Here is a 23,304-nt window from a genome sequence, read left to right on the forward strand (position 1 = left end):
AGCTTGCAGTGAGCTGAGATCCAGCCACTGCACTCCAGCCTGGGGCGACAGAGCAAGACTCCGTCGCAAAAAAAAAAAAAAAAAAGCCTCTGACCCCTCAAGCTGGGCAAAGGCAGGAAGGTGACCAGCCTTGGGGAATCAGTCAGCGTCCTGTAACCCTAGGAAGTGGCTGTTTCCACGTGGCAGGGCTGTCAGGGGTCGAGCTGAGCTGGTACCCTCGAGTGCTCAGCACTGGGTCTGGCACAGAGCAAGCCTTCTGGAAATGTCAGCTATTATTATTGCTGCTATTGTCAACAGCCAACAGGTGATAGAGGGAGGGATGGAGATGAGAGTACAGGGGCTCCCAGGTGCAAAGATGGGCCTTACCTGGCAGCCCCGAGGTGCCTGGCCCCAAGGGCAGGGCCCTTGGGGGGGACAAGGGCTGTCCCCTCCAACATCCACCCCAGAGCCTCTCTCCGCAGCCTGCAGGTCCCCCAGATAGAGATAATCAACTCATTCTCCAGACCCCTGGGGCCGCCCACAAGGGGTGACACACCCACTGGCCTCTTGGAGGAGTCAGTAATATATTGCCAAGTATTTATCCTTTATTTATTTACTTATTTTGAGATGGAATCTCGCTTTGTCATCTAGACTGGAGTGCAGCGGTTTGATCTTAGCTCCCTTCAACCTCCGCCTCCTGGGTTCAAGCAATTATCCTGCCTCAGCCTCCCGAATGGCTGGGATTACAGGTTCCCACCACCACACCCGGCTAATTTTAGTATTTTTAGTAGAGATGGGGTTCCACCACGTTGGCCAGGCTGGTCTCGAACTCTTGACCTCAAATGATCCACCCACCTTAGCCTCCCAAAGTGCTGGAATTACAGGTATAAGCCACCATGCCCAGCCCTCACTGGCCTCTCAGGGTCATTGCCCCACAGAGCCCCGTGCCACAATGATTGGCAGATTTCTGAAATAAAAATACAGGACACAGAGTTACGTTTGAATTTTAGGCCCGGTATGGCGGCTCATGCTTGTAATCCGAACACTCTGGAAGACCCAGGCAGGAGGATTACCTGACAACCAGAGTTTGAGACCAGCCTGGGTAACATAGTGAGACCCCCATCTCTACAAAAAATTTTAAAAAACTCTAAATTTATCAGGGCATGGTGGTGAGCATCTATCTTCCTAGCTACTTAGGAGGCGGAGACAGGAAGATCGCTTGAGTCCAGGAGGTTGAGGCTGCAGTGAGCCGTGACTGTGCTACTGCGCTGCTCTTCACCCTGGGTGACAGAGCAAGACCCTGTCTCTAAAAAAAATTTTTTTAGATAAATAACTACTGATTTTGTTAGTATAAGTATATTCCATGAGATATTTGGGACATACTTATCCTAAAAAAACAATGATTCCCTTGTTTATCTGAAATTCAGGTTTAACTGGGCATCCTGTCTTTCATCTGGCAGGCCCACCTGCTACCTTGCTCACCCGTGTGGCTGTCTGGCCCCTCTGCCCGGACCCTGACTTCTCTCACGGCCTGACATGGGGCGCACTCACTCGCTTGCTGGATGCTGGCCCTGCTACCAGCAAGGACAGAGTCACAGCCAGCTTCTCAGCTAAGTTTCCCTTTTTCTTGAATTGACAAGTCCCTACTAAGCCCCCGGAGACCACAACTGTTAGGAGGCAGCACCCGGCTTCACTTCCAGGGGAAAGCTCAGTCCAGACAACAGTTCTCCAGGAAACATTGCAGGCTCAGCTGGGGGCCCGACAGCCACATGAAGGATGACGGGGACCCTGGCCCGTGCCAGGAGGGAGCGTGCCCTGCCCTGCGGGGAGGGGCAGGCAGTGCCTAGGAGCTGCTGCGGGGGCACCATCTGGACCCGGGCCTGGCACCGTCACTCCACAAAAATCGTGAGCGGGGCCCTTCCCTCCTCCCAGGGAGAGAGGAGCGGGGGGTTTGGAGAGTCTCCCAGACAGGAGGGCGGGTGGAATGTAGGTCAACTCCTGGCTGCCGGAAAGAGTGATGTCATCCACTCCTTGGGGGGAACGATGGAGGAAGCGGTGAGTTTGGGTGAGCGAGCCAGGGATGGTGCCAGAGCTGGGCAGGAAGGAGGATGCCCCAGGGCTGGCTCCCTGCAAAGGCAAAGCCTCACAGGGATTTTAGAGGGTTCATGGCGATGGCTCTGAACTGGGGTGGGCAGGTGCTGGGCGGGGAGAGCTAGTCCCCAACTTCTCTCAAAGCACCTCCTTGTAGGACCATGGGGGTTGCTGGTCATTAATCACATTGCTTAGTCCTTCTTTCATGGTATGTTACCACCCATCCCCACATGATTACATGTCGGGTATACTGAGACTGGCCTCGAAGAGCTCTGGTACCTTGGGGGCTAAAGTTAGAGTACTATTTTAAAGCAGCCAGCAATGTTTTCCAATTTCTCTTGCCAGATAGTGCATTTATCTTTGGGTGAACAGTGTTCTTTTGTTTTGGAAAACATTTTTCATGAGCTTCTGGGTTATGGACAAAATAACCTAAAGCAAATCTCAGATCTTACGTTGGCCTGGAGATGCTCGCCCGGCAGGCTGGCGTGTTCTGCAGGATGAAGGAGGAGGCTGAAGCAACAAGGGCGTTACATTCCTGAGGACTCACAGAGCTGGGGTTGTGGGCCTGGACCGCAGTGAGGAAGGATGCCACCCTGGGAGGGGGCTGGGGGCTCACATGGCCAAGGGGCTTCCCCTCCCCAGCCAGTGGGTGGCCATGGCCAACGGATGGACAGCCTCGAGGTTGGTGATGACTAATGGAAATCCTCTCAAGTCCTTTTTTTAAAATGTTTTTTTTAAGACAGAGTCTTGCTCTGTCATCACCCAGGCTGGAGTGCAACGGCGTGATCTCGGCTCACTGCAACCTCCGCCTCCCAAGTTCAAGTGATTCTCCTGCCTCAGCCTCCTGAGTTTCCAGGATTACAGGCACGCACCACTCTGCTCAGCTAATTTAAAAGTTTTTTTTTTTATTTTTGTATTTTTAGTCAAGATGAGGGTTTCACCGTGTTGGCCAGGCTGGTCTCGAACTCCCGACCTCAGGTGATCCGCCCTCCCAAAGTGCTGGGGTTACAGGCATGAGCCACCGTGCCCAGCCTCAAGTCCTTCTTTTCTACATGGTAATTCCCATCTGCTATGCCCAGGCCTGAGTCAAGGTGTCATGAAACACTGTGACCTGGGGGTCTTGGTCTTCTTTGCGGGGTTGGGAGAAATGTGTCCTTGGCTCGGGCAAGCAGTGTGGAGAGATGGGCAGCAGCCGGAGGAGCAACAAATGGTCAGGAGGGAAGCCTGCAGAGGCCAGCTTGATTAAGAGGTAACAAGTGACCAGAGGACACACGGATTTGAGGATCATGGTGAAAGGAACATGGTAGCAAACTGGACTTGTAGCTAATTCACGGGATGGGGGAGCCTCGGGCACGACAGGGAAGGAGGCTGTTGGATGGCAGAGAACTTGAGATCGTTTGGGTCAAAGGACTGCCGTTCAAACCTGAGACCCTGAGAAAGCAGGGAACCAACGGCAGAGCTGTGGGGACAGAGGGGAGGTCTGGGCGGTCTGGGTCGGTCACCTGGTGCAGCCTGGCTTTTCCACGGTAATGTGGACAAATGCTGGCTGCTGTGCCTCCTGGAACGCAATCAGGCCGGCAATTGAGTTCATTGGCTAAATCAAATTTGGGCTTCTGTGCGAAGCCCGTTTCTATTAAGTGCTTTAACATACCTCACCTCCTCAGTCTATTGATAAATCCTATTACCCATTACAAAGCCAGAGGCAGCTTCCTTGCATACAAGACAGAGGCTGACGGGCGGGTGCTGGTGGGCTTGGGTGTGAGGCTTAGGGGTAACACGGTGGGTATGGCCAGGGCCTGCGAAGGCACCCCCAGCCTGAGCAGCCTAGCTGACTTCAGCAAGGTTGCGTCTTCCCCTGTAGGAAGGCCCAACACTCCTGAGGGAAGGACCAGGTCCAGGTGGTAGCCCAGAGAGGCCCATTACTCACACAAGGAAAACAGGAGAAGGAGGGTGTGATGGTAGAAGGGTGGGAGGCGACAGGGGTGGGTGCTAGCAAGCCCAGCTGGTCCTGCTTCTCTGCCTCCTAGTGCCTATATTCCAATCTCTTTCTTCTCTGGAAAGAGCTCCAGATAGTAAGACTTCTTTGTTCATGTAAGTTCATTTGTTCATGAATAAATAAATGAATGAATGACTGAATTAATGAATGAATTCCACACATATACAGCACGCCTACCTGGTTCTGGGTGCTGGTGCTACGGTGAGAACAAGCCAGACCCCATCCCTGCTCCCTTGGAGCTCAGAGCCTATGGGGGCGGGTGTCAGACGTGTACGTGCATAGCTATGGTAGCTATGGCAAGGCTGTGGGATTGCCGCCAGCTGCCAAGGCTGGAGAAGGGGACCGAGGGGCTGGTTGCACAGGTCTCCAGCCTTCAGGAGCTCCAGAGAGGTGGTCTCTGAGCCAAGCCCTGAGGGGTGAAGAGTTTGCCAGACAGGAAGGCCGAGGAAGGCTGAGGAAGGCCAGGTCATGTTCCAGGCAGAAGGACTAGCCCCTAGGCCAGCCGGAGGGACCCAACCTTCGGGGTGGCTGGTCTTGGGAGTCTCAGAGCCCAGGCTGCAGAAGGAGGTGAGAGGGCGAGTCTGTGATCACAGAGCATGGACTTGAGTCTTAGGTCAGTAGAAGACCACGAGAGATACTGTGCAGAGAAGTGACCGGGTTTGTGTTTAGGGACAAAAAACTACAGAAAGGGCAAGACTGAAGGGAGGGAGGGAGGGAGGGAGGTCATGTCCCCAAACCAAAACCTGATGCCAGCCTGCACCTCTCTTCTAGGGGGCAGGGCTGCTGATGCGGGGGTCTACCTTGGGACCTAGTTCAGGCTGAGAGTGGGATGGAGGGATGGTTAGAAGCTCTGCCTCACAGAGTGGAAAGAGGCCTCCAGGAACCAAAGCATGAAGTGGGTGCCTCAACATGGGGGAGAAGCACAGAGAAGCCCTGAGCCCAGGGCAGTCAAGCCAAGGCCTCCGGTGAACCCCGGGCCCCCGCGGAGGCCTCCGCTCATCCTGTGGGTCTGCGTCTGTGAGCAGGGGGGCAAGGCGGCCGTGTGGAGTGTGATGTGTCTATGACTGGGTGCTTCTGGAAGCGGATTCGCGAGTGTGGGTGGGGCAGGTGTGTGTTTATGTGTGAGTCAGGGGCACGTTACAGATGAGTGAATGCCTGCGTGTGTGTGTGACTTGGCGGCTACATCTAAGGGAGCATCTGTGTGTCTAAAACAGGCTTCATATGGGATGAAGGGCCAGGGATCCTCTGCAATGACCCCCCCCACGCTCCCTCTGCTGAGATGTGGAGGGAGGCAGCCCAGCCCAGGGGCAGAACGAGGCCTGAGGATGAGCCTGGATGTGGCCTGTCCTCTCCCCACCCAACTTCCCCTCTCCAGCCCCGTCTGTCCTGCCCAATTGCAGCTGGTGAGGCCCAGCAAGCCACAGAGCTGGGGTGGGGGGACAGGAGCCTGCCAGGTGTCGTGGCTACAGACCCAGCGGGAGTGGCCCACGCAGAACTGGGTGGGGCTCAGTCCCCTGTCCGCTGTTGGTGGCAGCACTCTCCTCCGAAGTCCCTTTGGCTGTATCTACTATGAGTTGAGCTTCTCATTCCTGCATGACTGTTGACTGATAAAGGGACAGAGGACAGAGCTGCAGATGAGGCTGAGGAGCTCCACTCGGCCCCCAGGTGAGTGACGGAGGAACATGGGCTGTGTGTTCAGGTGACAAAATACCGACTCCTTCGAGGGATCCATGGCTCCCCTTCCTCAGGCACCTCCTGAGTGTTGGGACTTGAGCCGACAAGTTTCAGACAATCTTTACAACAGCAGGATCCCATTTTACAGGTGGGGAAACTGAGGCCTGGAGAAATGGAAGAGACTTGCCAGAAAAGAGCAAATGGAAAGAGCTGGAATCTCAGGCAGGCTGCTCGCTGGCACCATGATGTGCCACTCTTTACTCAGGACAAAGGGACTCCTGTGAGCCACCAGGGTGGGCCACCCTGGGTTGTCAGGATGGACATGGAGTCTCTAGAAGGTGTGAGAAGCAGGGTTTCTGACCTAAATATGAAATCAGTCAGCCTTTCCTCCTTACGCATGCTGGTGGGCCCTCTGTCCTGTCAGCTCTCCACCCACCCCAATCACTTCCTCGGCTCCTGTCCCCAGTGTCCCTCCCGCCCTCCCCGCAGCTATCTTCAGTCCTGGTGGATTCTTCCCATCCCAACGCCAACGCTGCCGCGCCTCCCGCCTTTCAGAAACAGCCCTCTCCCCTCCCCATTCCCCCAGCAGCTCACACCCCATCTCCCTGCTCCCCTTCCGAGCCAAATGTTTTCAAAGCTTGCCTACACCCCCTCTTTTTTACCCCTTATTCACTCTTTTAAAAGTGTTGGCATTCACCCCTGAAACCACCCCGTGACGGCCTTCATCCCGGGCTCTGCTCTGGGTGCGTCTGCTGTGACCTCCATCTTCCCAGGTCCACGGGCCCACGCTGGCTCCTCCACTTGGGCCCTCGGCAGCAAAGACACAGGTGGCCGCTGCCCTGGAGGCACGGCTCTCGCGTGGTTTTGGGGCACCGCCCTGCCAGATCCCCCTCTCTCTGATCTCAGGGCTGCAGACCGCCCGGCTCCCCGGCTCTCCTCTCGGAAGTCTCGCACGCCCCCACGGCGGGCGTCATCGGCACCGCGGAGCTCAGGACTCCCTGCGCCCAGTCTCGCCTGCGCTTCACACTCAAAAGGCCCAAATGCTCCGGATGCCTCCAAAACGCTCACAACCAACAGGTCCAAAATAGAAGTCAGGCTTCCTCCAGTGCACAGCCGCGCTGGAAGACGGCCTGGCAGTTTCTTATGGAGTTAAACACGCTCACCAGACGACCCAGCCGTCCACACCTGGGTGCTTACCCAAGAGAAGCGAAAACTTATGTTCACCCAAAAACCTTGCCACGAATGTTTATAGCAGCTCTATTCATAATCACCCCAGACTGGGAGCCACCGAAACGTCCTTCCACGGAGACTGCGTAAACAGACCGCGGTGTGTCGCGCACACAGCACAGTCCTACTCAGGAGTGAGGAGCCTAAGCCACCGCAGGTGGCCACGCCATGAGCCTCAGAGGCATGTCGAGGACAAAGGAGACCCCTTGAAAAAGCCACCTGCCGCACGACTCCACTTACAGGAGATTTTCAGAAAAGATGGGGAGCAGATTGGGGACTTCCAGGGGTTTTGGGACCGGGACCGTGGGGGCTCCAGAGGGTAGCACAGGGAGTTTTTGGAGAGACAGGCTATTGTGGACCCAAGCTGTGGTGACAGTTACATGAAGCTATCCACGTGCTAAAATCCCTAGAACTGTACCCCCAACAGGTCCATTTTGCTATATGAAATATAAAATAAAAAAATTAAGAAATTTTAAAATTCCCCTCCAGAAAATTCCCTCACCTCTGTCCCCATTTGACAAAGCAACATCTCCATCCACCCAGTGTCTCCAAGCCGGACGCCTGGGAGTCCCCCAGGATGCCTCCCGCCCCCTGCTCCCACCAGCCACTCAGCAACACTGCCACCAAAGGCCACCTCCAGGCGGCCCACATCACAGCCCCTGTCCCCGCCAGAATCCCACCAGGCTGCTGTCGGTCTTGGAAGGACCTGCCCGGTCTCCTGCTGGCCTCCAGCACCACCACCCCCAACTCAGATTTCCAAACACCAGAAATCAGATCACACCTCACCCCTGCCTGTAGCCCTCCCACCAAACTTCAACCAAAACCAACTTCCTCCCGCGGCTGCAGGACTGGCATGATCGGGCCCTGCCTGCTTTTCTTTGGAATCTTACCCACCCACCACAGCCGCATCACATTGAGTCCTTAGAAGGCACCGCGCCTGTCCCACCTGCTGTCCCCTGCCACAAATGCTGTGCCCCCGTTCCCCCTTCGGGTTTCTCTTTGCTTTCCCCAAACCCCGGGTCCAGGTCTCAGGTTGGTTCCCAGCTCCACGCCCACATTGCCCTGGGTTTTGAGATAGGGTCTTGCTCTGTCACCCAGGCTGGAGTGCAGTAGCACAGTCATAACTGACTGCAGGCTTGACCTCCTGGGCTCAAGCAATCCTCCACCTCAGCCTCCCAAGTAGCTGGGACCACAGGCGCACACCACCGTGCCTGGCTAATTGTTGTATTTTTTGTAGTGACAGGGTTTCACCATGTGGCCCAGGCTGGTCTTGAACTCCTGCACTCAAGCAATCCGCCAGCCTCAGCCTCCCAAAGCGCTGGGGTTACAGGTGTGAGCCACCGTGCCTGGCCTTGCCCTGGGTTCCTTCTCACCTGTGGGCACTTGGGGGTACTGGGTTTGTGGATTCCTGCTCTCCCACTATGGAAGCGTCAGCCCCTCCATGCTCTTGGACCCTGGCACCCTGCTGTGTTCAGCACGTCTTAGGTGCCTGCTGTGGGCCAGATCATGTCTCCCGAAAAGATATGTTGACATCCTGACCCCCATTGCCTGTGAATGTGACCTTACATGGAAATGGGGTTTTGTGGAGGTGATGAGGATATAAGCTAAGCTGAGGTCATGCTGGAGGAGGGCGGGCCCTTATCGGATGTGATTGATGTCCCGGTGGGAGGAGACACGGGGAGACAGCCGCTCAGGGAGCGGACAGCTGCAAGACAAGGCAGAGACTAGAGTGATGCAGCTGCAAGCCCAGGAATGCCAGAGGCTGCCAGCCCCGCCAGGAGCGAGTGGAGGGCGGAGGGTGTGGGACAGGTTCCCTCCTGCAGGGTCCACAGCGAGCCCAGCTGCACCCTGATTTCAGACTCCTGACCTCCACCCAGTTTGTGGTACTTTGTTATGGAGGCTCCAAGAAACCAAGGCAGTGCCCATTAGAAATATGTGTTAATTCATCCCCGCAAGGTCTGAGAAAAAACATGTTGAATGAATTAATATGATAGCAAGAAAGCTTGCAGAGGAAATGCCTTCTCAGGCAAGAGAAGAGGGAACCCCGATTCTGCCCAGTGCCGCTGGGAAAGCATTGCTGTGCGTGACTCTCTCCCAAGCACCTGCAGGGCTCCCCGAGCCTCCTGTGACCCTGGCCAAGCCTGAGATGCCGCTCCTGCCCTCTCTGCTCCACCCAGCAGTGGAGCAGAGCCAAAGACCAGAGGAGACCCCAGGCCCAGGGGCCAACCACCCGCCTTGGCAGTGGACCTCCCCAACTCTTTAGCACAGTCTGGCGCCTTCCCAACACGGGCATTTCTCAGTGGAGGCCAACGTGGTCTTGAATCGTGCATGCCGGCTTTTTGGTGGGAAGCAGTAGTTCAGGGGGCCTGGGAGGTGCAGTTGAAGGTATGTGAACTGCACCTAACAAAATGTCTGTCCCCAAAGAGCTGGGTGTCCCCAAAGAGTTGGGTTTATTTTATTTTTTTAATTTTTATTTATTTATTTATTTTTTGAGATGGTGTCTCACTCTGTCGCCCAGGCTGGAGTACAGTGGCGCGATCTCAGCTCACTGAAGCCTCCACCTTCCGGGTTCAAGTGATTCTCCTGCCTCAGCCTAAAGAGTAGCTGGGATTACAGGCACCCGCCACCACGCCCCGCTAATTTTTGTATTTATTTTTTTTGAGACGGAGTCTCACTCTGTTGCCCTGGCTGGCTGGAGTGCAGTGGCCCGATCTCAGCTGCTGCAAGCTCCGCCTCCCGGTTATGCCATTCTCCCTCCTGCCTCAGCCTCCCAAGCAGCTGGGACTACAGGCGCGCGCCACACCGCTCGCCCGCTAGGTTTTTTTTGTATTGTTTTAGTAGAAGATGGGGTCACCATGTTAGCCAGGATGGTCCGAATCTCCTGACCTCATGATCCGCCCGTCTCAGGGCCTCCCAAAGTACTGGGAATTGCCAGCTGAGCCAGCCTGCGCCCGGGCTAATTTTTGTATCTTAGTAGAGAGCAGGTTTCACCATGTTGAGTCAGGTGCTTGGTCTGAACCCTGACACTCAGTGACCGCTCACTCTCGGGCCCTCCCAAAGGTTGGATTATAGGCGTGAGCCACAGTGCCCAGCCAAGAGTTGGGTTTAAAAAAATGAAAAGCACAACACAAAGCTGCCTTTCCAGGGACTCTCCAAATATTTAGGGATCATGGGCTCCCTTTGAGAATGGAACAAAAACTAGGGGCTCTCACCAACTGACTGCACACACACGACACTTAGCATATATTTCAGGGAGTCCATGGATCATTGAGGCCCACCCTTTGCCCTCCTAAGAGCCCATAGGCCCCAGCAGAAGAATCTCCAGGCCCTCTGTGATCTGCTGTTCTTTCTGTGCAACCCCAACAGCCATGGCTTCTCTCCCTGGATGGTCTCACTTAAACCCCAGGGTGGTTGTCTCCATTTTGTGGAGGTGGGAAGGAGGCAAAGACAGGTTAGGCAACTTGCCCAGCGTCACACCTAATCCAGAATTTGCACCTGGACAGTCTGACATGGAGACCACCCACCCATCTATTTCCTTTATTTTTTAGTGTGCTAAAATGTATGTATATATTTATCACCTTACCATTTTTTTTCTTTTGAGATGGAGTCTCTCTCTGTCACCCAGGTTGGAGTACAGTGGTGCGATCTCAGCTCACTGCAACCTCCACTTCCCTGGTTCAAGTGATTCTCCTGCCTCAGTGTCCCGAGTGTCTGTGATCACAGGCGCCCACTACCACACTTGGCTAATTTTTGTATTTTTAGTAGAGACAGGGTTTTGCCATGTTGGCCAGGCTGATCTCGAACTCCTGACCTCAAGTAATCCGCCCGCCTTGGCCTCCCAAAGTGCTGAGATTACAGGCATGAGCCACCGCACCCAGTCACCTTGCCATTGTTAAGTGTACGGTCTGGTAGCATTAGTACATCCACAGCGCTGTGCAAGCTCTGTCACCATCCCTCTCCAGAACTTTAAATCATCCCAAACTGAAGCTGTCTCCATTAAATACTAACCCCCATTCCACCTTCCCCCAGCCCCTGGCAGCCATCATTCTACTTTCTGTCTCTATGAATTTGATGACTCTAGGGACGTCGGGTAAGCAGAATCATATGGTATTTGTCCTTTTGTGTCTGGCTTATTTCACTTAGCATCATGTCCTCAGTGTTCATCTGTGTTGCAGCGTGTGTCAGGTTCTCCCTCCTTTTTAAGGCTGAATCATATTCCATTGTACGGATGGGCCACATTTCGTGTCTCCATTTGTTGATGAACAGTTGTGTTGTTTCTACCTTTTGGCTACTCAGAATAAAGCTGCTATAAACATGGGTGTACAAGTACCTGTTCAAGTCCCTTCTTTCAATTCTGTTGGGTCTATACCTAGGAGCGGAATTGCTAAATCTATATTTAACTTGTTCAGGAGCCACCATACTGTTCTCCACTGTGGCTGCACCGTTTTTGTTCCCACCAGCAATGCATGAAGGTTCTGATTTTTCCACATCCTTGCTGACACTTGTCATTTTTTGCTTGTCCAATAACAGCCATCCTCATGGGTACCTCCATCTATTTTGTTTTCATTGAGATGGGGGGGGGGTCTCACTATATTGCCCAGGCTGGTCTTGAACTCCTGGACTCAAGTGATCCTCCTGCCTCAGCCTCTGAAAATGCTAGGATTACAGGCACCAGCCACCACACCCCAGCCTTTCCATCTATATCTCAACCTTCTGGCCTCAGTTTCCTCATCTATGTCATGGGGGCAATGATCCTCACAGGATAGGACTTAATGAGGAAATGCACATAAAGGACTCGGGATGCTACCTGGGCTATGGGAATTCTTGGTGAATGACAGTTAGTATTGCTGAGGAAGGAGGCTCTGCCTTCCTAGAGTTTCAAGGAGTCAGCACAGGCAGAACAACATCACAGAATTCCCTTCTTGCCCCTGTTTTTCCTGTAGAGCAGCTGAGAAAGAGATGCAGGGAGGGTGGGTACAGGAATAGGGTGACTGAAATCGCCTGTCTCTGCACTCCCCTCCCCACACCCACCTGCCCACCCTCCACGGTTTTCTTCCCTCTGCTGTTTCTATTCTCGTCCAGTGTCCGTCCATCTCCGGTTACAGGGCGATCAATAGGGACAGGACGTTTATGAAAGAAATCAAGAAGGCAAGAAAGAGGGGAGGGGGTCAATGGGGGGAAAACCAGGTTGGGGGAGGCCCAGGGACATAGAGCAGCTAGACCCCCACAGGGTCTGGGGGAGCTGGGTCTGCAGGAGCTGGGCTTGGCCACTCCAGAGCTCAGATCTGCCCATCCGGGCCCAGCTCGGCCTCTGGGATCTCACGGGTTTCCTCTCGCTCAAGGACTTCAACCTCCTCCTGGGCAGAAAGGGGGTGAGGATGCAATGCCTGGCACGTAACCAATAAATGGTACCTGCCTTTCCTGTTCCCTTAATCCACATTTATTCCTGTTGAGCAGAATGGGCACACAAGACCTTAATTTGGTGCAAAGGACCTCCCTTCATCATCTCCCACAAACACCACCCTCTGGGCTTGAATACCTCCAGGAATGGAGAACTCATTCCTCCTTTCCTGTTCCTGCTGGCAAAGGACCTGCTGGGCTGCCTCCCTGGAGCTTCCAAGGGTTTTCTGGGCAGAGGAACTTGCATGGAATGATGCTCCCTTCCTTCCGACTCCCAGGTCTGGAGTGCACAGGGCTGGCTGGGCTGTTTTGCTGTTTTGCCCCTGCCCTGGCTCTAGTGTGTTGGCCCTGCCTCGGGCTCATCGAATGCGGCTGCTACCACACCTGCAGGAGGACACTGAGCATTTCAGAGCAGGAGTGCCCCCTGGCAGCTAGTGAGCTGCCCTGGGCTGCAGGTGTATTTTGTTTTCCCTGCACAGAGTTTAAACAACTTTTTGAAGTAGGTGCCAATATTTTTGAAAGCAGGAGACTTTATATAGATACTGCTGTGCACCTTCCTTTGTTACTGCAGAAGATCTGGAATGTTTGGTCTGCTGTCTTGTGAGGGGCCTGCTGTCTCCATTTCTCCCCAGGCCACACCCTTCCCTATCACTTCTGATGGTACCATAGGTACCCATATACATTATCTTCTTCTCATTATTTTTATTATTCTTTTGAATTTATTTATTATTTTTAGTTTTTTAGAGACAGGATCTCTTTCTGTCACCCAGGCTGCAGTGCTGTGGCACCATCATAGATCACTGCAGCCTCAACCTCCCAGGCTCAAGTAATCCTTCTGCCTCAGCCTCCCAAGTAGCTAGGACTACAGGTGCACACCACCATGCCTGGCTTCCACAGAAGCTATGTTCCCAGCCTCTGCAGACATTTGGGACTGCAACCCCTGTGAACCCAGAGGCATACTTCCACACTCCTTCTAGTACCTGGGTTGGGTGCAGGAATGGCCCCATATCTAGGCAGCCCTGATCCTAAGCCTCCTCGCCTTCCCTCTCCCACCGTCTAACCAGAGGAATGAGACACTGGGATAAGCTCTTTGAATATAGCATTTCATTGACTCCTCACAACCAGCAGCTGACGACATTACTATTTCTCCATTTTGCAGATGAGAAAACTGAGGTTCCAACAGGTTATGGTCATCCATCTCCATGGAGGCAGCAGCTTCCACCTCTCCAGCTCACTTGAGGAGCTTTGCAAAGACACAGACTTCTGGACCTCACCCGAAGCCTCCCAGTCCGAAAGCTCTCAGTGGTGGGGCTGGGGAACCCTGTCTTAAACGGCTCTCCTGTGAGATGCTGGGTCAGGTTTGGGCCCCGCTTCTCTTAATGGTTGTGTGGAGGGTGGGAGCAGAGGCCCCTCCCGCTCCAAGCACCATGAAGGGATGATCTCATTCCTCCTCAAATCCAGATTCTGCCCCAGATTTGCTGCACAGTCTGAAGCCAACCACTCTCCAAGCTCCGCACCTGAGTTTCCCCTTGTGTGGAAGGAGAAAATAGCTCCCGCCCCCTGCCTGCCTTCCAGGAACGGGCACGTGGAGCAGGCTTCGCGGGAGGCAGGGAGGGGGTGTGGCTGGGACTTGCGGGTGCTTGTGCTTCTCTCAGAGCCACTGGCACCCCACCTGCCCCCTGTGGTGGGGCTGGAGCTCAGTCTGTCCCCACCTCTTGTCCCCCTCACCATTTGTACCAGTCCCTCCTTCCCAGGACCCTGGGCTGGCTGCAGCTGCTCCAGCTCCTCCTCCGCAGCCAGGTGCTTCTGTCCTCCCCCTCCTGCCTACACCGTTGCCTGCCATTGGGGTCCCTCCTTGGAGCTGGAAATCGCTGACTTGAGTGGCAGAGCAGGGAGCCATCATCCATCAAAGAACCTTCAATTCAGAGGGGAGTCCTGTGGGATGGCCCCATCATACAGGCTATCTGAGCTCCAGGTGGGCTCAAGTCAGGGCTGGGACCAGAAATGAGGCAGCCACCAGGCCAGGGCTAGGGACCGCTCGGTGGCTGAGTCCATCTTGAGCCCGGACACGCTTGTGTCTGGATGTTAGCTGTCTGCCATGTAGTGGCGCTGTGCAATCTCCTTCTATTCCCTGACCTCACAGGCCTCAGCCTCCTCATCTGAAAACATGAAGCTGGGGGAGCACTGCCCCCGCAGGGAGAGCTCCAGGGTGTGGGGATCAGGTCCAGTTTGCTCAGTGCTGTGTCCTTGGCTTGTGGGATCTGAACCATTCAATAACCATTGGGAAATTAAATGACTATTGATTAAACAAGAAAATACACATGAAGCCGTTAATAACAGCACTCAATAGCAAATGAGCCCGTAGCAAATGCTGGATAAACATTTGCTGTTCCTGTTAGCGGACCGCAGCGGAGCCACTGGGCAACATGGCGGTCATGAAATTCTGAAGGAATCCCCAGAACAGGTTCAGTGTGAAATCCCAGACCCTGGGAACCCCCAGGGGTCCCTGGTGCCCACTCAGGAACTTCAGGTCCCACATCCCCCTTTGCCACGGGTCCTGTGTCTCTGGCTTCTCAGCATGGCTGGACTTTCCCAGGGGAAATGAAGAGGTAAAAGGGGAGGTAGCCTCAGCCCTTCCTTGAACCGTCTCACCCGACCCAATTCAACGACAAGCCAAGCTGCCGCCTGAAGAGTGTTTACTCTCTCTCTGAATTGATTGCACACTCTCGCCACCACCTCGGCTCCTCCCTGCCGCCCGCAGAGGCTGGGTGCCAAGGGGAACCACCTCCAGGGAGACATGGGCTCCAGGCAGCCTCAGTTCTCTTGTCACAGATGGGAAATCGAGACAGGGTGCAGAGAGGCAGGGTTTGAACCCTAGGTCATTCTGCTGGGGTTGAAGTGGCACCACCAGACCCTGACCATCACAGGCCTATTCTGGACCCTACAGCTGGCCCAGACATGAGGGCCCCACATGAGCCACCTTATGAAATGTAAGGCAGGGTCCTTGAACAGTTGCCTGAAGATGAGGGTTTCCCTGAGCAGCCCAAGGTCAGAAGACAAGCCAGGAGCCTGCAGGGCCTGGGGAGCTGGTTCCCAGCCCTGAGCTGCTAAGCTCGGGGATTGGCGGGTGTCTGGTAACATGTTACCAGACAATGGCATTCCAAGGGCAGAGGTCACAGAGATACCCAGAGGCTGAAAGTCTGGATACCAGCTTCCACCACAGTGCCTGTATATGGGGTGTTTTCCAGAACATTCCTGATTTTGAATATCCTGTCCCCATTGAGGTGGGTTAGAGATCACGGGTATCAGAACCACGGGCCCCTGTCTGCACCTGCTTCACTCCCATCTGCCAGGCTTGAAGCTGACTCCGGCTTCGTGAACAACCTGCCTTTGCCTTTGCCTACCTGGAATCCACACACACTGTCAAAGTGAAACAAAATGCAAACACAAGCTGGAAACAGTAGCACCACAGTGGCCTGTCCAGCCTCACCACGCAGGCATCACCACAGCACATGGCTGGCAAATGGGCTTCCAGCCTTTCTCCCCAGCCCATGATGTTTGTCCCGGTCTTGTATACACTTACAGCCAATGTGTGTTCAAGACGCAGAAATGATACACAAGGTGTATCATATATTTTACAAAAACAGGATTATGCTCTACATGCCATATGGCAAATCACTTTTTCCACTTGTCAGGAATTATAGATTTGGGTGGGCATTGAGAGCCTGCAGTGGAGAGATGCCCACAGTGAGTGATCATCCCAGCTGGGCTCCCCAGGTGCAGCCCCTGCCTGCACCTGTCTAAGCCAGGCTCCTGGCCCGGACTGCCCCAGCACCCTTGGGTCTCAAGTCTCTCCTCCCTCAGCCCACCCCAGCCCTCTCACTGCATTACTTTGTCCAATTTTTTTTATTAAACACTTTTTTTTTTTTTTTTTTAGCACATATTATGTGCCAGGCACTGTTCTGAGTACTTCATCAACTTTAACTCATTTAACCCTCACCATAATCCAGCAAGAGAAGTATGCTTGTTACCATCCCCATTCTACAGATGGCCCAGGGAAGACGGCATTGCCCCCACAGACTGGCATATTATCTGCCAAAAGTATCAATGACTTAGGACAGCACAGAACCATGTATTCATCCACAATCTAAACAGTTTTTGGGAGGTAAAGGCTGCTTTCTTCTCCTATGACAGTCTTTTGCCTTCCTTAAAGTTTCCTCAAAACACATTCCTCTCCAGAGCTGGGCAAGAAAGAGCTGCCTCAGTAGGTCTGGGTTGTCCACACCCTGCACATTCCAAAGAAAGGTCTGACTCTGGCCTGGCTTCTGCGAGGTGACCCCTATTCCATAAGCCCTTGGAGTATCCTGTCTAGAAAGAGTGTCCATGTTTGCCTGCGGGTCTTGGCACACATCAGAAAGCCTATGCTGATGAGATTTATTGGGGGGCCTTGGGCCATGTAGTATCAGCTCAACCTCTGCAGGGATTGGAGCCAAAGACCAGCCATATCATCAGCAATGCCTCTACCATCAACTCCCAATAAAAACTCCACACTGAGGCTTCGGTAAGCATCCCTGCCTGGCGGTAGCTCACAAGCGTTGTCCCATGTCACTGCCAGGAGAATCAAGTGCTGCCTGCACAAGCCCACTGGGAGGGGACAATGAGAAGCTTGCACCTGGTATCTCCTGGACCCAGACCTGTGCACCTTTTCCTGTTGCTGATTTTAATCTGTATCCTTCATTGTAATAAATCATAACTGTGAATACAGCAGCTTTGCTGAGTTCTGTGAGATTTTCTAGTGAATCATGGAGCCTGAGGGTGGTCTCGGAAACCCCTGAATGTGCGAGCCCATTCACTGAGTCAGTGGACAGCCTCAGAGCACTTCTCACAGTCAGCACCAGGAGTTAGCCCAGCCCTGTCCAGACAGACTCCACTCCTGCCCTCCACACCTCCAACACATGTACTTCCTTCCTCCAACACATGTACTTCCTTCCTTCCTCCAACACATGTACTTCCTTCCTCCAACACATGTACTTCCTTCCTCCAACACATGTACTTCCTTCCTCCAACACATGCACCTCCTTCCATGGAAAAGCTCAGGCATTGGGTCTGTGCAGTCCCAGCCATCCTAGACAGCCACTATGATGTAATATCAGGTAATGTCCTGGGAACCAGATAATGTCCCAGGTGCTAGGTAACCTCCTGGAAATCAAGTAACATCTCAAGAACCAGCTTATGTCCCAGGTACCAGGTAACATCCCAAGAACCCGGTCATGTTTCACATACCAGGTAACATCCCAGGTATCCGATAACATCCCAGGTGACAGATAAAATCCCAGGTTGCAGGTGACATCCAGGGCTTCCCCCGGCCTTACCTGCCAATGACCTCGATGTTGGAGATGGCATAGAAGTACTTGTAGAGGTTCTCCCGCTGCACGTAGGTGCCGCCCAGCGCCGGGCGCAGCAACCGCATGCGCAGGTCAGTGAGGGTGAAGAACTCCTTGAGGCCCTTGGCGCTCTCCAGCCGCGTGTAGAGGTTGTCCATGTTGCGCAGATCGGGGCCGGCAAAGATGGCGAAGCGGTCCCGCACCTCGAAGCGCACGTGCTTCTCCTTCTTGGAGCCCGCCCAGCGCGAGTACTCCGCGCCGAGTACTCCTACGGTAGCAGAGCACGCAGTGGGACGCGTGCGCGAGGACGACATGCCGGGGCCGGCGGGCGGACATGCCGAAGGCCTCCATGCTCCCTCGGCGTAGAACTGGTAGGGCTGCCACGTGCGCCCGTTGTCCAGGGACTTCTCCAGGACCATGACCGTGGGCCGGCCGTACTCGAAGGTCATCACTACGTCATCGGTCAGCTCCACGGTCTTGTTCCACGAAAGGGTGATGTTGGCTTCCAGCGGGCTGGGGTAGCGGCTCCAGGTGATGCTCTGCCAGTAGGTGGCCAGGCCCTCCTCCTCCTTGTCGAACATGAGCCTAGGCGGGTGGGCCAGGTCCGGGTTGGAGGCGTCACACTCGTTGCTGCACAGGTAGGGATTCTCCTGCAGCGGGGAGAGGAGAAGGGAAGGGTGGGTGCTGGATACTCAGGACGGCCTGGGAAGCCCCTGCCCAGCCTGGCCCCTGCTTGCAAGCCCAGACGCCTGCTCTGTGGCTACAGGGCCTGTGCTCCGGTGCCCAGACATAGCTGGGGGATTTGTGCCCATTTCCTCAATGCGTGCAGAGGTGTGCAATCCCATGGCTTCCCAAGAAAATGCACACTTGTTCCTGCTCTAAATACAGACAACCAAGAAGGCTGGGTGTTAGTCCCCTGCTCTGAAGCCTTCCATGGCTCCCCATTGCCTGGAATACACAGTCCTGACTCTGTAATATACTGACCCCAACCTGCCCTCCCACACCTGGTGACCCTGTGCCTCAGCCTCCCCAGGACATCTGTCCTCCTGCCCCTGCCTGGTTGTACCTCTGAGCCTTTGCAGATGGCATTCTCTCTCCTTCACGTGCCCTTCCACTCGCTGTCTGCCTCAAAAATTCCCATTCACGTTCTCGACTCTCTAGACATCTCCTTAGCTGAGTCACCTTCATGAGCCTTTTATTTTTTAATTTAATTTTTCTTTTTATTGAGATGGAGTCGTGCTTTGTTGCCCAGGATGGAGTGCAGTGGGGCGATCTTGGCGCACTGCAACCTCCACCTCCCAGGTTCCAGCAATTCTTCTGCCTCAACCTCCTAAGTAGCTGGGATTACAGGCATGCACCACCCTGGTCAGCTAATTTTTGCATTTTTAGTAGAGACGGGGTTTCGCCATGTTGGCCAGGCTAGTCTCGAACTCTGACCTCAGGTGATCCACCCGGCTTGCCCTCCCATGCTGGGATTACAGATGTGAGCCACTGCGCCTGGCCCCTGAGCCTTTTTACCTGTACCCTTAGGATTGGTAAACATATTGAGGTGCTCAAAGAGGGACTGGAAGCTCTGGGTCCCTCCCTGATCCCTTACTCTGAGTCTCTTCTATCTGACTGTCCCTGAATTTGATAAATGGGTGAACGTAGGGAAAATGCCTTTCTGAGTACCGTGAGCTATTCTAGCAAACTATCAAACCTGAGGGAGGAGTCATGGGAACCCCCGATTTGCAGCCAATCGGGCAGGTATGGGAGGCCGGAACTTGCAATTACCTCAGAGGTGGGGGCAGTGTGATGGGACTGAGCCCTTCACCTGAGTGTTCTGATGCCAGCTCTGGGCAGTGTCAGAATTGAACGGAATCATCAGACACCCAGTTGGTGTCCAGAGAGCTAAAGAATAGGTTGGTGGTGTGGAAAACCCATGCATTTGGTGTGAGAAGTGTCATTGATGGAAACAGTCCAGAGAGACCTGAAAATGTCACTAACGTAGTGGTTCCCAGGGTCCCAGGGATGACTAGGCCGAACACAGGGCATTTTTAGGACAGTGAGGCTATGCCGTATAATACTGTAGTGGTGGATGCATGCCATTATGCATGAGTCAAAACCCGTAGACCCGGGCCGGACGCGGTGGCTCACACCTGTAATCCCAGCACTTTGGGAGGCTGAGGCGGGCAGATCACCTGAGGTCAGGGGTTTGAGACCAACCTGACCAACATGGAGAAACCCCGTCTCTACCAAAAATACAAAAAAATTACCCGGGCGTGGTGGCACATGCCTGTAATCCCAGTTACTCGGGAGACTGAGGCAGGAGAATCACTTGCACCCGGGAGGCGGAGGTTGCAGTCAGCCAAGATCGTGCCATTGCACTCCAGCCTGGGCAACAGCCTGTATCAAAAACAAACAAACAAACAAACAAACCCCATAGACCTGTACAACACAGTGAGTGAACTCTCATGTAAACTATGGACTTTAGTTAATAATAATGTATCAACAATGGCTCATCAGACATGACTCATATGGTGGCTCATGCCTGGAATCCCAACACTCTGGGAGGCCGAGGCCGGAGGGTCACTTGAGCCCAGGAGTTTGAGACCAGCCCAGGCAACACAGAGAGACCCTGTCTCTACAAACAATAAAAAATAAACTGGGTGTGGAGTGGTGGCACACGCCTCTAGTCCCAGCAACTCAGGGGGCAGAACTGGGAGGATCACTGGAGGCCAGGAGTTCAAGATCAACCTGGACTACACAGCAAGACCCTGTATCTACATAAACAATGTAAAAATTAGCTGGGCATAGTGGTGCACACCTGTGGTCCTAGCTACTTGGGAGGCTGGGGCTGGAGGCTTGCTTGAGTCCAGGAGTTTGACGCTGCAGTGAGCTATGCAGCACCACTGCACTGTAGCCTGGATGACAGAGAGAGACCCTGTTTCTAAAGAAACCCCCCAAAACCCCAAATATCCCCCACTAATGCAAGATGTTGATAATAGGCGGGGAAAGATGGTGGGTGGGGGAGGGCGGCATGGGGTTTTAGGTACCTTCTGTACTATCTGCTCAATTTTCTGTAAATCTAAAACTGCTTTAAAATATTAAGTCTATTAATTAATTAAACAAACAAATAATCGAACACTGTCACTAACAGCCACACAGTGCTCCAGACCACTTGCGGCCCTTTTTGATGAATATTTCAGGCATCTGGTTTGCTCAAAGACAAAATGGCTTGGATCTAAGTTAAAACTTCTCACTCTCAAATGAGCTGTTTGGCCCCCTTGGGGGAAGTAGGGCCCACCACCCTCTGAGGGACTGAGCCACACCCCTGCGGCCCCCACCAGGTGCCACTGCAGCAGCCTCAGCCTGTGGGCTTCCATCCTGTAGGGTGGAGGACAGGTACCCCGGCTGCCTGGGGCTCCTCGGTGGCAGGGCTGACCCTCAGTTCATTGAGGCAGGTTCCACAAATCCCTCTTTGACCAAAATAGCTCTGTCCTCAGGCCCCCATGCAACCTCAGAGTGGCAGGAGCTCACCATGAAGTCCAGTACCTCCTTAAGCAGATGGGGAGACTGAGGCCAGGGCCAGGGCAGGACTGGCCCCAGCCTTCTGGAGAGCGGATGGCACCTCTGAGGAGGAGTCTGCTGTTACCATCAGAGATATCCACACCACTGGCAAGCCCACCGAGCCAGGACAGCAGAGGGACATGGCGGGGGCAGGGGAGGGTGGTTCCCAGCTTCCTCACTCACTGGCCAGGTGACTCTGGGCAAGACACTGCCCTGTCTTGTGCTGTTGCCTGGAATGGTGAGGGGCTGAGAGGCCGTGGGGATGGCCCAAAGGCCTGAGCGGGTAGCAGGTGCTGGGCTGGAGGAGGTAGGCTTGACCTGTGAGGGAGCTGGCAGCTGGGAAGGGCGCTCTGAGCCTGGACGCAGAATGGACTCTGTCTGTGCCAGTCGGGAGGAGGAGTGGTGGGCAGGCGCTCCAAGAGCTTGCACCTGGGCTCTGGCACTGAGGTACATGCCCCTCTTCTCCCAGCCCAGCCATCACCCCCTTCCCGAAGTCCTAGAGCTTCTTCTGTTGCCCCTGGGGACCTCCTAGGGGCTGAATGGTATTCCCCCAAGGTTTCTGTGTTGAAGCCCTAACCCTAGTACCTGAGAATGGGACTGTATTTGGAGACAGATTATCTTTCAAGAGGTGATTGAGGTTAAATGGGACCCTCAGGGTGACCCTCGTCTAATCTGACTGGTGGTCTCAGAAGAAGTTTGGCTGCCTGATGAGACGCTAGGGCCCATGTGCACGGAGAAAAGGCCTTTAGAAGGCACAGTGAGACAGTGGCCGGCTCCAAGCCAGGGAGAGAGGCCTCTGCAGAAACCAAACCTGCCAACAACTTCATCTTGGACTTTCAGCCTCCAGAACAAGGAAAGACATTTTTGTTGTTTAAGCCACCTGGGTCTCGTGTGGTACTTTGTTATGGTGGCTGGAGCTAAGACAAGCCTCATCCCAGGTGAGCAAAGAGGGAACAGGCCGGGAGGAATGGCTCAGAGGGGTAGAGATGAATCGGGAGTTTTTGATGATTTCCCCAGAGGCTCTCTCTGGGGTCTCCCCCACCAGCCTGGTTTCTTAGTACGCTGGCACCAAGTGGCGTCACACTGCCTCACCTCCCCAGAAAGCTCTTATCAACCCAGCACTGAAGCTGTGCCATTTCCCAGGCCACTTCGTCCTCTCCCACCTCGGAGCTTGTGCTCCTTTCGCCACTCTCTGTCCTCCTGGTTTTCAGAGCCCTCCCACATGTGCCTCCTCCAGGAGACCCTCCTGACTTGAATCAATTTTTTTTTTTTTTTTTTTTTTTGAGACAGAGTCTCACTGTGTCCCCCAGTCTGGAGTGCAGTGGCGCGATCTCGGCTCACTGCAAGCTTTGCCTCCCGGGTTCACGCCATTCCCCTGCCTCAGCCTCCTGAGTATCTGGGACTACAGGCGCCCACTACCGCGCCCGGCTAATTTTTTGTGTTTTTAATAGAGATGGGGTTTCACTGTGGTCTTGATCTCCTGATCTTGTGATCCGCCCGCATCGGCCTCTCAAAGTGCTGGGATTACAGGCGTGAGCCACTGCGCCCAGCCTTGAATCAATCTTTAAACCCAGTTCTCTCATCATCCATCGTAGAGTTGTTAATGTGCTTATTGGGGACAGTGTAGTGAGGCCTCCATATTGGGCCTGGACCTCAGTAACCACTCACTCAATTATACTTATTGTTATTATCATATTAATTAGCTATTAATCAAATGACAGCGATATTGACATATTTCCTATTGAGTGCTGAAAGTATTCCTGTCAACCCCAACTACTGAGCCACCCACACTTCACCTTTTCCCTGGTCTCTCTTCATCTTCCTGCCTTACTTAGCCCTACCCTGCCCAGGCCCCTGACGGGTTCTATGGGGTGGAGGCATTGAGGTGGGGACAGGGTATCCCTCAAAGCCCCCAGTTGCGCCTGGCCTGTCACTGGGAAGACTGACACAGCTGGTTCTGGCTGGAGATGGGGGCTCCATGCTGGCTGCTCCAACCTACAGGGC

General features: G+C 54.1%; 1 protein-coding gene across 1 annotated transcript in view; it reads right to left on the reverse strand.

The window, feature by feature from the left end:
• NTNG2 (netrin G2) overlaps window positions 1-23,304 on the reverse strand; it is an 82,677-nt gene that overhangs the window by 31,102 nt on the left and 28,271 nt on the right. Inside the window, 3 exon segments of the mRNA XM_017849890.1 lie at window positions 17,740-18,005; window positions 18,007-18,107; window positions 18,110-18,401. Of these exon segments, the coding sequence (XP_017705379.1) occupies window positions 17,740-18,005; window positions 18,007-18,107; window positions 18,110-18,401 (659 nt within the window).

The sequence above is a fragment of the Rhinopithecus bieti genome, unplaced genomic scaffold (genome assembly GCF_001698545.2).
Source record: "Rhinopithecus bieti isolate Rb0 unplaced genomic scaffold, ASM169854v2 scaffold_31823, whole genome shotgun sequence".
NCBI classification, from domain to species: Eukaryota; Metazoa; Chordata; class Mammalia; order Primates; family Cercopithecidae; genus Rhinopithecus; species Rhinopithecus bieti.